Here is a 16,182-nt window from a genome sequence, read left to right as displayed (position 1 = left end):
GCTGTGTGGCCTGGGATGACAGACTCTCCTCTCTGAGCCTCGTTTGCTGGTCTGTGCATGGGAATAGCAGCCGGCCCTGGTCCCGGGGCACTTGGGGATCAAGTGAGGCCGTGGACATCAGGCACCCAGCACAGGCCCCCCGCTGAGACCCGGAGGCGCAGACCCTGCCCCTTACCTGGATGAGGCGGCCCTGCTCGCTCTGCAGGGCGCTGAGCCCCTGGCCCAGCGTGCCGTGCCCCTTCCGCAGCCCCACGCACTCCGTCTGCAGCTCCGAGGCCTGGGCCAGCAGCCGCGGCAGCTGGTCAGCCAGGGTGTCCAGCAGCTCCTGCTCCTGGTGGCCCGCCAGCCGCGGCCTGGCCTGCTGCTTGGTCAGTGCCTGCAGCACGGAGGCCTGGGCGCCCTCCAGGCGGGCGAAGCCGTCGGCGAGGTCAGGGCAGCGCGGGTCGATGAGGATGCTGAGGCGCGAGCTGTCGGCCCTCTCCACGGTGACCAGGGCGCTGTTGGCCCCGGCCGGGCCGGTGCTGACGACGGGCGGGGGCGCAGTGCCCGGCGCGGGCGCGTAGTTCAGGAAGAGCACGGCGCCGGTGACGGCCGCGGCCAGCAGCACCGCCAGGGCGAGCAGCACCGTGCACAGCACGTAGCTGCAGCTCGGCCGCTGCGGGCCAGCCCCGGGCACACGGACAGACGGACAGACGGACGGACAAGAGAGAGAAAGGGCGACATCAGGGGCAGACCTGGGCCTCCAGCCCTGCCCAGCGAGGAGGGCCCAGGCAGCCCCAGGATGGGGTCTCTGGCCTGTGTGAGGCCTGGACAAGGCTCATGGGACCATCTTCTTGGGGACGAGGTGAGGTCATACAGAGGGACAGAGATGAGAGACAGGGTCCCAGAGACACCCAAGGATGCAGCAAGAGCGAGAGAATGAGAGATGCAGGGAGACAGAGATGGAGAGGATGAAAAGAGAAACTGAGGCAGAGAGACTGGAGATCAATGGAGAGAGAGACACCTTCCCTCTTGCTGGCCCTGCCCTGCCCCACAGGGCCTGCCCGGGGCAGCCACATCTCCCCCCAGGGAGCCCTCCCGGGGCTGGCAAGGGCCGGAGGTGAAGTCTCCCACTGCAGCCAGACGGGCTGGGCTCAGGTCCCCACGCTGCCATTTCCACCTCTCTGAGCCTCCGTGTCCTCACCTGTAAGTGGCAGCAGTAATGACACCCACCGCCCACACGTGGGTGCCTGTCGTGCAGACCCAGGAAGACAGAGCTGGAAGAGGGTCAGTAACGATGCTAAAAATCGTCGGGCTGTCACAGTGGAACGAGTGCCTGGGGTAGTGGGCGCCCGTCGCGGAAGGTCCCTTTCCACCCGGAGCACCCACATCCCGAGTCCCAAAGCCCGAGCACCTCCTCTCCCCCTCTCCTCTCTCCTTCCTCCCCTTCCCCTCCCGCCCCACAGAGCAGACCCCCAGCTTCCCCAGGATAAACGCCAAACAGCCTCGCTGAGTACCACTAGCGAGGGCTGTGGCGACAGGGTGGCTGTGCAGAGGGACGTGCTCAGTGAACGGAGGCGGCCGGCGAAGTAAACACTGGGTTCTGGGCCCCAGTGGGGCCACACAAAGGAAGCTGGAACCCAAGGGCAGCTTGTAAATTAAAGGAGGCACCGAGACATTGGAGCAAATCCAGACTCACTGGATCCAGTCACAGCCCAAAGGGAGCTTGCAGAGCAGTCATGGAGCATCGGACACATGGGGAGACTGAGGCCCAGAGAGGGCGAGGGCCTTGCCCATAGTCACACAGCAGATTAGAAGCAGAGCTGACTAGCCCCCGAGCCTGCTGCCTCCTCCCAGGGCCAGGCACTTTCTAGGACTGAACTTTCCCACATTTCCAACTGTCTGAACTCAAGATGCGTCTTCAAATGAGTTAGTATATTAAAGCCCTTGGAGCCGCGCCTGGCGCACTGTGCTTGTGCAATAAATATTAGTGGCTTTTATTATCTCATGATCAATGTGCACAGAGCATCTGGACGGGTTTGGTTTTTTATTGTCCACCCAAAGTGTTATTTCTGTGTCGTTGATGCTACGAGGCACCTTCTCTTCACAGTTTAACATCTCCGACGTTGGAGGGCTTCTTACGATTGTAATCAACAGCTTGCTTGCTTTCCTGGTGATAATAAAATAGCGATGCCTCTTACATCACTGGTCTAACCAGGGGAGAATACAGTAGAAGCCAAGGCTTCTCTTCCATAAACTCAAATTCTACACGGAACTCCTGGATCTCCTACTTGGCACCAGAGGAGGATGGGGTCAGGGGTGAAGTGCGGGTGGACACGCAGACCCCCAAGGAGGGGGTCTGTGTTGCTGGCGAGATGAGGGCGAGAAGTCCTTAGCCTGCCCCTGCAGTGACGGAGGCCCCGGGACTCAGCGCTCCACCCCTCCTCTCTCCGCTCCACCCCTCCTCTCTCCGCACCTGCCCAGGCCCCAGGGGCGCACCTCCACCCGGGCTCCACACTCCTAGATGGTTTGCTCCAGCCGGACCTGAACCCTTAGCTCCCCTCCGTCAGCTCTGCACAGGCTGCTCCCTCCGCCTGAGGCATCCGCTTCCCTGCTCCTCTTCCAACAGCCTAACTCACTCTCTTCCTTCAGGGCTCAGCTAGACGTGACCTCTTCCAGGAAGCCCTCCTGGACTGTGTCCTCAGCCCTCCTCCCAGTTTGAGAGGGGCTCCTCCTCCGTGCTCCCACAGCCCTTGCTCCCCCTATGGTAACACTTAGCAAGACAGACAGTCATCCCCTCTGACTTCGTTCATTCACTCATTCACACGTCCAGTCGACATTCATGGGTGTCCCCACGAGCCAGGCTCCAGGCCTGTCCCTGAGGAGGCAGTGGCAGGTGGTCTCCCCGCCCTGCCCTGAGGGAGCTCACGTGCCCTGGACTGTGACTCTACCCTCTTCTGGGGCACGGATCCCTTTGGGAATCTGAGGAAAGCTGTGGAGACAGGGAAGCTGAGATTCAGGGGCCGGCGAATCCCAGGACCCGGAAACTCGCCTTGGACCACGAGCGCCCCAAGGACAGGGACCTGCTCGCCGCGCGGCACAGGGCGGCCGGCAGTCGGGCGGAGGGAAGGAAGAGCAGACCGGCCAGGTCAGCTCTCCGTGAAATGCTGGCGCGGCAGGTGGAGGCCCTGGGCAGAGGCTCACGACCTCCACGCTGAGCCCTGGACCCCGAGGCAGGGCCGCCTCTGACCCTGCGCCCACCTCTGACGGCCTGACACGGAATGAAGGCCACCTCCAGGCCACCCCAACTCCCCAGGCACCTGCAGCTCAGCAGCCTCCAGACAGACGGGCCCCCATTATCCCCGCCACTCCTTGAGCACTACTGCATTCCCACCCCTGAGACCTCCAGGGAACCCCTGCTGTGGCGGGATTCGCGTGCAGATGGGAAAACTGAAGCTCCAGGGCGGCAGACCCCGCCCCGGTCACACGAGGGGCAAGGGAAGCGCCAGCATTCGCACCCGGGGCCGGGTGACTCTGGACTCACACCGTCTACACCACAGCTGCCGGCTGAGAGAGCCCACCGTGTTCCTTCCTTTGCCTGAAGTGTGACCGGGGCTTGAGACACAAAGCTGTGTCAGCAAGTGAGGCCCCGCCAGGCCCCTCCCGGAATCACCACGAGACACCTTGCCCCGAGCAGCTCCGAGCCACGTCCTCCGACTGAGGAGCATTAAGGTCCCCCAGCTGGCGAGGCAGAGTGGCCAGCCCCGTCCCCCCACGTCCCTGGGACCCTGGCCCTCTTGAGCACCCGCTTCTACCGAAACCCCCAGTCCCTGGAGGGCAGGCAGAGGGTGCAGAGGGGGGAGGGGCTGGAGGAGGCTGCAGGGGGTCCCCCGAGGGCAGGGGGACCTGGAGCTTGGAGATGAAACAGGCCGCTCCGCAGAGGAGAATTAGTCTTTGGAGAGCACCTTAAACGTGAAGCACTGCTCTCTTTATAGGCTGTCGTTTACGTGCCTCGCAAAGAAATCTGCCCGAGATAATAAGGGGGGCTCTGGGCGCGAGCAACCCGAGCGAGCACGCCCCGGGCTGGAGCTTATTCATCAGCCTTGACTGTGACAGCGCGGGGTGCGCACCCCGGGCTCCGGGGTGGCGCACGGATGCTCCCAGGGCCCCGCCTCCCAGGGGCAAGGGGCAGGAGACAGAAGGTGGCCCAGGCAGAGGGTGTGAGAGGAGCCAGGAGCCCCAGGTTCAAGGCCCACTGCTGCCACTAACCACCCGGGTGAACTCCCAGCTGGAGGGAGGTGGCTTTGTCCCCTGCGTGACCCCAGTGCCAGCCCGGGGCGGTGGCTGCTCAGGAAGCCCCGGCCAAGGGGAGGACAAGACAGACATGCGCCAAGGGAGGCAGAGGGCAGGAAGCCCCAGAGCTGCCTCAACTGAGGGGTGACCTCTGTCCCAGCCGCCTCCTCTGAGTCCCTCCAGAGGCGGCCATGGGGTCTGGTGGAGGAAAGGGACACGGAGGAAGGGACTCGCGGGTGTGGTGCTCTGCCAGGCAGTCCTGCCAGCCCGCACCTGCTCTTCTTCCTCATTTTCTAAGGGAGCTGGGGGCGGGAGTCGCTGGTGGGAGACCATACTCCTCCTACCAAAGGAGGAACAAGAAAGTCTCCCTCCAGGGGGAGGTCAGGCAAGGTTAGATCCAGGTGCAGGCTGCTCCAAGCCCCCCATCTCCTAGGAACACCCCAGCCAAAGGCAGGATGGCTACTCATCATGATGGAAATACATCATAGGGCTTTGGGTTGGGAAAACCAAGGGTGGGTGGTATGTGCTCTGGGGCCCGGCAGGGGGCTTTCAGGCACAGAGCTGCAGGTGGGCTTATGGGATCATGGGGAGGGTGGGCAGCCCAGACCCTGCCCCAGCCCAGAGCCGCTGGGGGAGCCTCTTCACCTCTCCCCAGTAGCCTACATCTGCTCCACCGCTGGACAAAGGGCTCCTGACCTGGGCTGAACTCTGAGTCCCTGGCCCTGGCACGGGGCGGGTCCGAGGGACCCCTAGGTGAGAGGCTGGTTGTTCTGCTTTGGGAGCCCTGAAATTCTGGGGTCCCAAAGACTTAGGAAGTCCCTAAGGCTGCTGGCTTGTCCTATGAGCCCTGAGGAAGAGCCCCTGTCCTGCTGGGGCCTCCTAAGTGCAACCCACACGGAGGGGCGTCTGAAGCCTCAGGCCGCTGGGCAGGTCCCGGGAGGACTCGCTGGAGGCGTTCCAGGGGACAAAGAGACAGGGCCTGGGAGCTGCCGAGTCCACCCCCCAGAGGCTCCAAGCTCCCTGAGCTCAGTCACTCCCCAGGGGCACCGGCTCTGGGTCCATTTCAGGGGCGGGAGGGTCTCCAGATGTTCCCTGTGAGGGTCTTGCCCACCCTCCCACCACACACACAGCTCCTGGCCTCCCGGCTGGCCCACCCCAGCCTCCAGCCCAGTGACCCCCAAACCAGGCTCTCTCCACCCCAAACCTGAGCCCTCCTGAGATTCCCATGCAGGTGGCATCAACCCCACCGGCTGCCCCCTCGAAAGCTGAGCACCTCCCTGGGGCCCCCTCCCTCACCCCCGACGCCCAGCCAGTCACCGGGCCCTACCACGCCGCCTCCTCTAATCCCCCGGTCCCCTCTGTCCCCAGGTCCCCAGCTCTGCTCTGGTCCAAGCCTCGAAATCATCTGCCTCTAAATCATTGTGACCATGTCCCCATGGCCTCCCTGCCACCTCCCAGCCCCGCCAACCCCCTCTCCACACAGCAGCGGAGGACCCCTCCTGAGAGCAAAGCAGGCCAGGACCCCTCCAGAACCACCACGGTGTCAGGAGCAGGTCCCGCTCGTCCCCTCGGCCCGGGGCACCCACGGGCTCCTGCCCACCCCCACCGGCCCTGTTCTCTCCGCCCGTCTGCTCCTTTCACTCCCCCCACACACCCAGGTCTCCTCTGAGGGCAGACTTGGCAAATGCTGCCCAGCTCTGCACGCCCGGCCCCGCCTCCCCACCACAGCCGCACCCCTGGGGTGGGTGGGGAGCTCCGGGGGGCAGGGCCGGCCCAGAGGAGGGGCAGGGAATGACAGAAGGAAGGAGCCCTGGACTCATAGCCTCGCGAGCCCCTTCTCCCCTACTTCACCCCCCTCCTCTCCCAACCACGCCTGACAGTGACCTCAACCCAAACCCCAGGAACAAGGAGAGAGGCGTCCTTTTCTTTACAGCGCCCACCATGGTTTGTAAGAACACCTGACGGGTGAGTCTGTCCCCCCCAGATTCTAAGCCCAGTACAGCCGAGTTCACGGCTGTACCCCCTAGCTGAGGTAGGGACTTATTTATTATAAATAGTCACGGAGTGAATTAAATGCAGCAAGGTTTAGTTTAAACATCAGGAAGAACTTCCCAACGAGATTTTCTTTCTTTCTGGCATGTTTTTAGAAGTTTCGAAAGTATCAAGAGATGTTGCCTGGCAGAGGTCAGAGGTCGGCCTCCCTGCAGGTGGCCTGACTTGGGGACTGCTCAGAAACGAGCCCCCACCCCACCCTAGGAGGAGCCGGTTACAGGGTGACTTCCTGCCCCACGCTCCAGGACTGGAAGAAGCATGTCTATTTCTAGACCCTTTCATCTGAGCAACTCCGAACCTGGCAAGCATCCCCGTCATCTCCCGCCCCAAGGGGGTGAGAGCCCCTTCGTTCACATGGGGAGAAGGACGCTCTAACGAAGTCGGCCACCTGTCCAAGGTCACCCAGCAAATGAGGAGCTGCGGCCGGACAGGCCCGGAACAGAAGCGGCCCGAGGCGGTCCCCAGAAACAGCAACACTGGACGCAGGCCCTTCATCGGCAGCGGCGGGTGGGGGTGACCGGAAGCCACGCAGCCTGGACGCTGGGGCTCTCGCCTTGGGAATTACATCATGCGCTGAGCAGGCTGAACGAAGAGACGGCCAGGCTCTCTGCCCTTCATCTTCCCACCGGTCTCATCTGCTGTCCGGGAGGACCCGGCTCCAGCTCTCTTGAGCCTCAGTTTCCTCATCCGTCAAATGGGTTGATCGTCTGTGCTGCCAACCTCCTAGGGTGGCTGTGACTAAGAAACGAGAGGTGTAGAGAGGAGCCCAGCTGGTGCTCGGAGTGTGGCCCTGGCATCTATGCTCCTGGAGGAAGTGCCCTGTTCAAGAACCTCGGCCACGCCCTCCTGACAGGAGCTGGGCGGTCAGATCACTTTCCCTGGTGGGCAGAGGGGAGATCAGGACACTGACAGCCTGTGAAAGGGGACAGGCTGCTTTGAGAACCACCCTTCTCACAGGTGCACAGGGCTTTACAGTTTGCAAAACACACCAGGGTCTCCTTTGCCCCTCATAACAGCCCATGGGAAGTGAGGAGGAAGCCGGGATCGCTGTTCCCATTTTGCAGATGGTAAAGCTCAGACCCAGAGAGGGGGAGTAACTTACCCAGAGTCACACAGCACGTCAATGGCCGAGAAGAACTAGAGGCAGGAGGGAGAGAAGGCCAGGCCCCAGGGGACAGGCCCGGAGGGAACCAGGGCCAGCACTGTGGCCGCAGGAAGGGCCTCAGCTCTCATCTGAAGCTCCAGACAAGCCTGGAGCTGGCACAGAGGACAGCCTGTCTACATGTTGGGTCACCAAAGGAGAGGGGACGGGAGAGGGTGTTCGATATTGGCCCAGGCCCCAGGGCCACAAGCCCTCAGCTGCATCCAATGCCAAGGGGCAGACAGCTGGGCTCTGGCCTGGTGGCAGCTGGAATACGTGTCCCGAGGGAGCAGCAGAGGGAGGCTGGGCCCGGCCCCAGAGGCCCTGAAGCCGTATTGCAAACAGATCCCCCAGAAGCCACCTACCGTTGAGACCCAGCAGCACCTGCTGGCTCCTCTCCCACACTCTTCCTGGCCCCGCTTCATGCAGTTCATTTCAGCAAGCATCCCTCAGCTCCCAACCTGAGTTGCATGGAAAGGCAGAGAGCCTGGACCCAGGGGGAGATTCTGGGATGGGGACCCAGAGGAACGTGTGTCCTCAGGGAGCTCCTGGTGGAGGCAGGACTCGGGGCTGGGACAAGGCAATGAGAATAAAGGTGGCTGAGCAGCACAGGCTAAATGCTGCTGGGACTTTGAGGCATAGCCATTGGGCATCAGGGAAGGCTTCCTGGAGGAGGTGGTTTTTGAGTAGGTTTTGAAGTCTATGTAGGGTTTCCCCAAGTGAAGGGGTGTGTGTGTGTGTGTGTGTGTGTGTGTGTGTGTATTGGGTAGCTTGTTGGAGCCAACAAGATTCGACAGCAAAGGCTTAGAAATGGGCAGCCTGGTGTGGGACTGGGGGGTTGACAAATGACAAGCAGTCAATGCCAGTAAGGGGGCTAATGGGAAGGGAGAATGGGCCAGGCTGGGGATGGCCTTGAACGACAAGTCTAGGAGGTAAGACTGCTCTTGATCAAGGAGAGAAGTTCAGATCTCAGCAAGCAAGGACTTTTTATCTGGGGACGGCTTGGGCGTGGACCTGACTTAACGAGGAACAGAGACCAGGAGGCATTGGGAGAGGCTTGGGGTCAGACCTGGCTTCGAATCCTTGCTCTCCTGCTAACATGCTGTGTTACTTGGGCACATGCCTCGACCTCTCTGAGCCACTATCCGCATGTGCCGTGGGAATGTGCATCCGTGCCTAGCTCCCAGGCTGCTGCGGGAAGCGAGGTTGTGCAGGTGATTGGGAAAGAGCTCTGCAAACTATAGAGGGCTGGGCCCCCACACCACAGCAGCGTCACTCCAGACAGAATGAGCCGGCTGCAGCTCCTGAGAGTGAGGGGCCGCCAAGGCCCGCCCCTGCCGCCCCCCTCCTGCCGCTGCAAACAGAACTGTTCCTTCCCCAATGACATCTGTCTGGGAGAAATCTGAAATTTAAAACGGGCAGCCCCATTAGTTCTTCTCCTCAGCCTGCTCATCTCGCCTGCCTGCTCCAGTCCCTTGGCAGCCAGGCCTGGGGCAGCCCCAGGGCTGCCCCTCCACTCAGCGTCCGGTCTCCAGCCCCCTCTCTGGCCAGCCCTGGAGCTCTGCCCTCACCCCCCTTCTGGGGCACAGCTGTGGGCACCCCCCAAGCCTGCCTCCCTCCCCTGCACTGGAAGAGGCAGCAGGAAGCGCGGGGTGAACAGACCTGGAGCCCACGGACCCAGGTTCAAATCCCAGTAGAGCTGCGTGGCGTCCGCAGAAGCAACCCCCCCTGAGCCTCGCTCTCCTCCTCTTAAAGCCGGACACTCCCAATACCCAGCGTGCCCACATGTGGCAAATATGTGTTGATCCTCTGCTGTAGGTGGGGGGCGTTGGCTAAAGCGTGAGGATTCAGAGGAGATCCAAGGGTTCGTGTCCTGCTCCTGAAGCTCAGGGTACCGTGCCTGGCACAAGGTGGTGCCCAGGGTGGACACTTAGTAAGTGGTGAAGATGCCCATTGTCGCCGTAAGTAAACAGAGACTCGGCGAGAGGGTTTGTGTGATCACACGGCGAACTAAAGGGCTGGTCACACTGGGAACTACAGGTCCCCTACTCCCTCTGCACACGCGTGCACCGGGAGTCTGGTGGAGGCGCAGGGGGGTCCGGCCCGCCAAGCGCGCGGCTCCTGCAGGGGTGCCGCCCCCTCCGCACCCCGAACCCCAAGTTGAAGCCTCCTCTGGGGGAGGAGGATAGGAGGGCGCCGGCTCTGCCCCGGGCTTCCCGAGCCTTGCGGGAGTGCGCCCCAAACTCCAGCCCCACGCTGGGCGCCCACCCCACAGGCCGGAGCGGCCACCGCCTTGCCAACCGCGCGCGCCGCGTGTCCCCACGCCCCGGGCCCGCGCGTACCTGCGGCTTGTCACGCGGCCGGTCCTCAAGTTGGGAAGCGCCGCCCATGGTCTTCCACCGGTCGTTGACCATCTTCCGGCAGGACTGGCGGGGGCGCGGGGCGAGGCGCGCCGCTGCGGAGCGCAAAGGCGCCGAGGTGGGCGCGGGCTCGGGCGCGGGGCGCGTTCTGCCCGCCGGATCCCCGCCTCGGTGCCCCGCGCCGGGGCCGCCTGGGCCAGCGGGCGTGGGTGTGTGTGTGGTGTGCGCTTGTGTGTCCCGGTGTGTGCGGGTGAGAGCCGGAGCGGGAGCGCGAGAGCCGCCGGTCGCCCGCCCGCCCGCCGCTCGCGCTGCGCGCCGTCCCCGCTCCCCGCTCCCGCGCCTCCCCCTGCGCGCTCCTCTCCAGCCTCCCTCCCTCCTTCGCGTCTCCGTGTCTTTTTTGTCTCGGACTCTCTTTGCCTTTTATTGCTCCCCTGGTCTCCCTCTGACACACACGCGCGCGCGCGCACACACACACATAGCGGACTGCACAAACTCCACCCCCAAAAAGGCCAAGATAAAGGAGGCAGAACTGGCCCCACACCCCCGGGGCCAGCCGGGAAGGCAGCAAACAGCCGCGGGCAGCCCGGCTCTTGCCGGCTCCGGAGGGGCCTGAGAACCCCCGGCGGCGCCTCCGCACAAACTTCCTCCCGGGCGGGACTCGCGCCAACTCACCGTGCGCGGGGGGCGCAGCGCCGGGCGAGCCCCGTGAGCACCCCCGCCGGGCCGTCGGGCGTCTCCCGGGAGCGGAGCCGCGCTCCCGCCGGCTTCCTCGGGGCTCAGGGCTCACCTTGAGACCCGGGCTGGACAGGGGGTGGGGGCGGCCGGAGTGCGCCCCCTGCGGGCCTCCGAGGTCTCAGTCCCGGCCCCGGGCAACTGCGCCCCGTCGCGGAGTCTCCCGCCACCCGAGACGTTCTCCCTCTGGCCCTCGACCCGTGAGGCCGGCCCTGGGGGCGCCTCGGCCGGCGTCCGCAGACCTGCGCCCTGGCGCTCGCGGGCGGAGAGCTGGCCCGACGCCTCCCTGCCCAGGCGGCCCGCGGGCTGAATGGGGGACCCGCCGCCGCCAGCGCCGCGGTCGCGAGTACGAGCCGCTCCGCGCTCTGCCCGCGCTCCCGGACGACCCCCCGCGTTCCCCAGGCGCGCCCCGCGCCGTCTCAGCCCCCGCCTCCTCCTCTGCCCCGGAGAGCAGGAACTTGTGCCGGGAGGGGGCTTCTTAGTCGCCCCCTCCCACCAGCAGCACTTTTGAAAGCATTTAATCCACTCGGAGCGGCCTTCGGAGGTAATTGACAAAGTCCTTAATCTGCGCCGCTAACGAGCTGCTATTGTGGCCTCTGGCCGGCAGGCGCCCACACGGCCCGACGCCGCGTTCCGGCCAGCCGCCCCACCCCCGGCCGCGCGCACCGCCCCTCCCCGCCTCTCTCGACCGCCCCTTATCTTCCTCCCCAGGTTCAGAACAGACACCTCCGTTCCCCGCCCCCCCTTCTCCCCAAAGCTGCTTTCCGGCCCCCCCGGGGCGCCTTGGCCCGCTGCGCTGTGCTCTGGCACTGTCTCCGTCTCTCGCCCACTGGCTGCCAGTCTGTCGGCCCATCTTCGTCCCTCGCCCGGCCCCTATCTGAGCCCCGCACAGGCTGCCTGGGGGTGGCGGCCGCGCCCAGCCTGTGCGGGACACCCCCTGAGCCCGGAAAGCTGAAGCCGGGGGACCCCGTGTCTCATGCCATCTGAGCGGACTGCCACTCACCCACCAGAAGTTGGTTCACAACCTGCCAGCTGCTTGTCCGCAGCCTCCGCTTCCTTCCAGGGCTGCCCACCGGCCTCCCATGCAGCCCCACCTGCCCTGCCCATGGGGAGGCTGCCCAGGGATCTGGAAAGGAACCCATAGCACTGGCTGGGGGTCAAGGGACCTGTGTGGAGTGCTGGCCTGTGGCTCTGTCTGGATGGCACCTCTTTCCTATGGATTAAAGGGATTGGCAAGTGACCTGGAGGGCAAGTATTTGGGCAGAGAGGTGCGGTGGAAAGCACAGAGCCCTGGCTGTGTGGCCTGGGGCAATCGCCTGTGCCTCTCTGAGCCTCAGTTTCCCCATGTGTACGAAGGGTTAACTTTCCTCAGAAGGGCTCTGGTGGCATCCGGAGAGACACTGCACTGAAGCACCTCGGCAGGGTAAGGGCTCCGACTCTCCCGCTATGACCTTGGGCAGATTTCCTGTCCTCTCCGAGCCTCCATTTCCTCATTGAACAAGAAATTGCAACCTCCTCCTCCTTAATGGGGAATTGTGAGGTCTGCAGGCATGTGGCTGGGACTGCAAGTCTGTGATTCCGATTTGGGGAGAAGATATCAACTCCAGAAGTGTCTACACACAGACAAGAGATCACCCTGGAGGGGCCCTGGACTGAGAATCTGGGGGCGGAGGGCAGGTGCTAAGGGCTGACGGAGGTTCTTGGTGTGTGCTGGGGTGTTCAGGGCCGGCGCCCTGGAGAAGGAGGGGCGTGAGCCGGGCCGTGACGGCAGGGACGTCTGGATGCTGAGGAAGAAGGCATTTCAGGCGGTGAAGCCGCGAAGCAGAGGCGGAGACGGGAGACTGAGGGCAGGCTGCTCGGGCAGGTGCCGACAGGAGGATGCTCTCCCGGGCCTGCAGAAGGGCGGCTGGACAGGTACGCGGGGGCCACCTAGCGGCTCCTCCCGGCACTGTTTGCTGTCGGGTGTCGCGCCTGCTCAGCCGCAGGTTCCTCACCCTCCTGCCCAAGGGGGTGCAGTGACCACGTGTTGGGGGTGGTGCCTGCCCATCACCCTCTCGCTGATGATGCCCCTGCTCAGCACCCCAGAAGCAGGGTCGCCCTGGGGCAGCTCTGGCGTGAGCCTGCAGGCAGGTGCCCAGCGGGTTACACGCTGCACTCACCTGACACACGGGCACTGTCTGGGGAGAGGAGAGGGCCACCCTCCGCTCATCGGCCGAGAGCTATGTGAGAAAAAGCACGGTGGGCCCCACAGAGGGGACAGTGCCCCCGCCTCTGATTTTCTTTTGACAAAGCTGGTGAGCTGGTGTCTGCAGAGCCCCAGGGACGAGCCCAGGTGTGCTCAGCTGGCCCAGGCGGGCTCAGAGCTTTCCAGCCAGCCTGAGACAGGGCATTCCAGGGACCAGCCTGGACCTCGGGGGAGCCGGAGCCCAGGCCCCCCGGGCTGCATGGCATTAGACCTGAGGCTGCCCCGGCGCCCCTGCCCACTCCCTGTACATCCACTCACCCTCCTCTCTCTGGCTCACCGATTCCTCGTGTTCCTAGCTTTCCTGTCCATGGTCACCTAGATTTGATGGCCCCACCAACAGAAAACTCCCGTCTGGGATTCTCAGTTTAAATTCCAGAGAGAAGGGCTGTGATGCATCCTGCTCATCCTTTGGAGCCAGGACATGTCAATCATAGGGCATCAGCCGGCCAAAGACAGCCGTCCTTGCCCACCACAGTCCGATGCAGGGCATGGCTGCTGGGGTCCTGACGCAGGGCACCTCCCTTAGCAGGATGGGTACAGGCCAGGCAGTGAGGCACGTCAGCACTGCAGGGATGGAAAGGAAGAGGGCCAGTGAAGCAGACAAGAAAGAGAGGCCAGGACAGGGGGTGGCAACATTCAGAGGTGCTCTGGTTGGACTGGCTACAATGTGTTGAGCATCAGCCCCACGCTCAGCCCTGTGCTGGGCACACTGCATCCTCCCAGCACTCTAATAAGTGAGAGCTATTGTTATCCTCATATTATGGATGAGAAAACTGACTCAGAAAGGTAAGTTATATAACTTGGGTAACAGTGCTATTAATAAAATGGTGTAATTAATAGCTACCACTCAGTAAGCATTTTCCATGTGCTGGGTACCATTCATTAGCAATATATCTTATTTCATGTAATCCTCACAGGATTAAAATGTATATTGAAATGTAATACCCCCATTTTATAGGTGAGACAACTGAAGCTCAGAGAGGTTAAGTAACTGGGCCAAGATCACACAGCAATTGTTGGGGCAGAATTTGAACCCAGGTCTCTGCCCTGCCAGATCCCATCTCTCTTTCCCACTTGCCTCCGTCCTTTTGGTTGGCTAGAGCTGGGCTTGAGACAGCCGGGGAGTGCTGCGGAGCTGGCGCACAGCACAGGTTCAGCAAACGTGAGCTGAATGTCAAATGTGTTTGTCTCGTGGGGCCTGGGGGACTGGCTGGCCAGGAGGTCAGGACCTCTGGCCCTCGTCCACCCAGCCTCTGCCCCGCACCACCGAGGACACTCAGCTCTCACCGTCAAGCTGTTTCAACTTAACTCTGACAGTCACATTTATCATTAAAAATAAATTTATCTTGGCTTCCCATGGCACGGAGAGCTACTGTGCAGTGATTCAATGGGCTTGTCACCCCTCACGGTTAGGCACGGGGAGCTGAACAGCTGGATGGTCTCCAACGCCGGCTCCTCACTTCTACGGCTGGAGCCAGCAGTGTACAGTGGGCTGACATTTAATTTAGAAGCCAGCATACCTTGACATAAACCCATAATACAAAGCGGGGGCGGGGCAGGGGCTGCCAAGCCTGGCGGGGGCGGTGGGGGGGAGTCCAAGTGACAGGGTGGATTTCTTTCTTTCTTTTTCTTTTTTCTTTTGCTTTGTCAACACTGAATGGTGATGACAGACTAGAGGCCTCGATCAAAGGCGAGAATTAGCACGGAGTGAATGCATGCGTGTGTGTGCGTGTGCGTGTGTGTGTGTGTGTCTGCGCCTTTCTGCTGATGCGTGGCGCGTGGGCGGTGGGTCTGCACCCCGAGGCCCCCCGGGATGCTGTGGGTGGCATCTTGCGGCATGTCCGTCAGCTGTAACCAGAGAAACCCTTGCCAAGGCCGCGCCCTCAGGCTAAGACTAGAACCCCGGGCAGGATAACTCGGTCATAGTGGGCAAGACAGCGCCTGCCCGTTGTCTTTGTGTTCCTCAGGTCCTGCGGAAAATAGTCAGTGTCCAACACATACAGAGCGGGAGGGGAGCAGTGTTCTTTTAAAAGCTAGGAGCAGAGTTCTGGCTCTTTATTCAGCAGAACATCCTGATGGACCATTTGGGTGTGAAATGCTGAGGCTCACGGCTGGCCGGCCGGGGAGGGAGAGCAGGTCCCAGGAGAGAGGCAAGAAACTCGGGGAGAAATGTGGTTTTGGTAAAAGCAGCTGGAAGGGGAGGGGCCGAGGGGGGAGGGAAGAGAGGCAGAGCGAGCAAGAGAGGGAGAGTCCCCCCAGCTAGGTGGGGGTCTAGGGGGGAGGGCTGGCCTGGGGACGGCAGCGCTGGAGCGCAGGGGGGTGTGCGCTCTTGCAGAGAGTGGTTTTCAGTGCTGTGCTGCCAGGGGATCCCATCTGCTGTCCCCTGTCTGTGGTGAGAGACCGCTCTGCTCCACAGCCTGTGTTGGCCGTGCTTGGGGGCAGTAAGGAGCAGGCCCTGCCCCCACCAGGTCAGCACAAGGCCGAGTGAAGGGTCCGGCTACAGGAGGATCAGGGAGGGATGCTATAAAGGTCCAGCATTCAGCCCAAGCAGGAAATCCCACAGCAGGTGACGTGAGCTTAAGCCACTTCAGTTTGCACATTACAGGAATGAGCGTGGCTGCCATCTTACTGCACGGCCGCTGTGGGCCAGGCGCGGGGCAGGCGACGTGGGTCTTCTCTTTGAAATTCTTGCAAGAACCTAAGAGGCAGATGCTGTTATTTGTTATCCCATTTCACAGAAAAAGAAACAACTGATGTACGTGAAGGTCAACCATCTTGCTCAAGGTTATCCATCTTATAAACATCACAGCTTGAATCTGAGCTCTGCAGTCTGACTCCAGAACCCACAGCTGCAGAATCTGGGGACCCCTACGCAGCTAACCCTTGGGTTACAAATGTTGGTTGTTGAATGACAGGGACTGGGTATAGAAAACAAATTTCTTACAAGTTTGGATGCAACCAACGGCCACATCCCAACTTAGGAGTGGCCAAACTTTCAAAAACTGGCCTTCTATGTTTTTATGCTTTTTTTACATTCTGTATACTATGAGATACCATACACCGTCTGAAGCCCCAGGACCGCCATCCTGTGAGTCATTATTTCTGCCAACTCTCGCTCGAGTGTTCTGTAATTTTGGATTGTGTGTTCCGTCCCTGTCAGAGCTTTATCTTCGGGAATCTGGTGTGTTCTGGGCTGAGAATTATCCTGCCCTAGAAGACTGGCTTTTGTTTCTACTGGGCACCTGAGGACGCTCCCAACCCAAGGCTGCTTTAAGTTCTCATCTTGCGTGGAGAATAAATTCAGACCTGAAATCTTCATGAGAACAGGCCTGTGGTTGTTAAATTATAATGGAAACTCTCTCCTTGTCTTCTTTCTTTTT

The 16,182-nt window shown here is 61.9% G+C and overlaps 1 protein-coding gene across 1 annotated transcript in view; it reads right to left on the bottom strand.

The window, feature by feature from the left end:
• Positions 1-9,956, bottom strand: part of FIBCD1 (fibrinogen C domain containing 1) — a 35,309-nt gene extending 25,353 nt beyond the window's left edge. Inside the window, exons 1-2 of the mRNA XM_004423587.3 lie at positions 9,808-9,956; positions 176-655 (exon numbers count right to left, since the gene is read on the bottom strand). Of these exons, the coding sequence (XP_004423644.2) occupies positions 176-655; positions 9,808-9,879 (552 nt within the window). The 5' untranslated portion in view covers positions 9,880-9,956. The remainder of the gene's footprint in view (positions 1-175; positions 656-9,807) is intronic.
• Between the last annotated feature and the right edge of the window lie 6,226 nt (positions 9,957-16,182).

The sequence above is a fragment of the Ceratotherium simum genome, chromosome 29, assembly GCF_057802395.1.
Source record: "Ceratotherium simum simum isolate JZ-2026a chromosome 29, ASM5780239v1, whole genome shotgun sequence".
Lineage (NCBI taxonomy): Eukaryota > Metazoa > Chordata > Mammalia > Perissodactyla > Rhinocerotidae > Ceratotherium > Ceratotherium simum.
The sequence above is the reverse complement of the archived record's forward strand: the minus strand, read 5'-3'. Positions and strand labels throughout refer to the sequence as shown.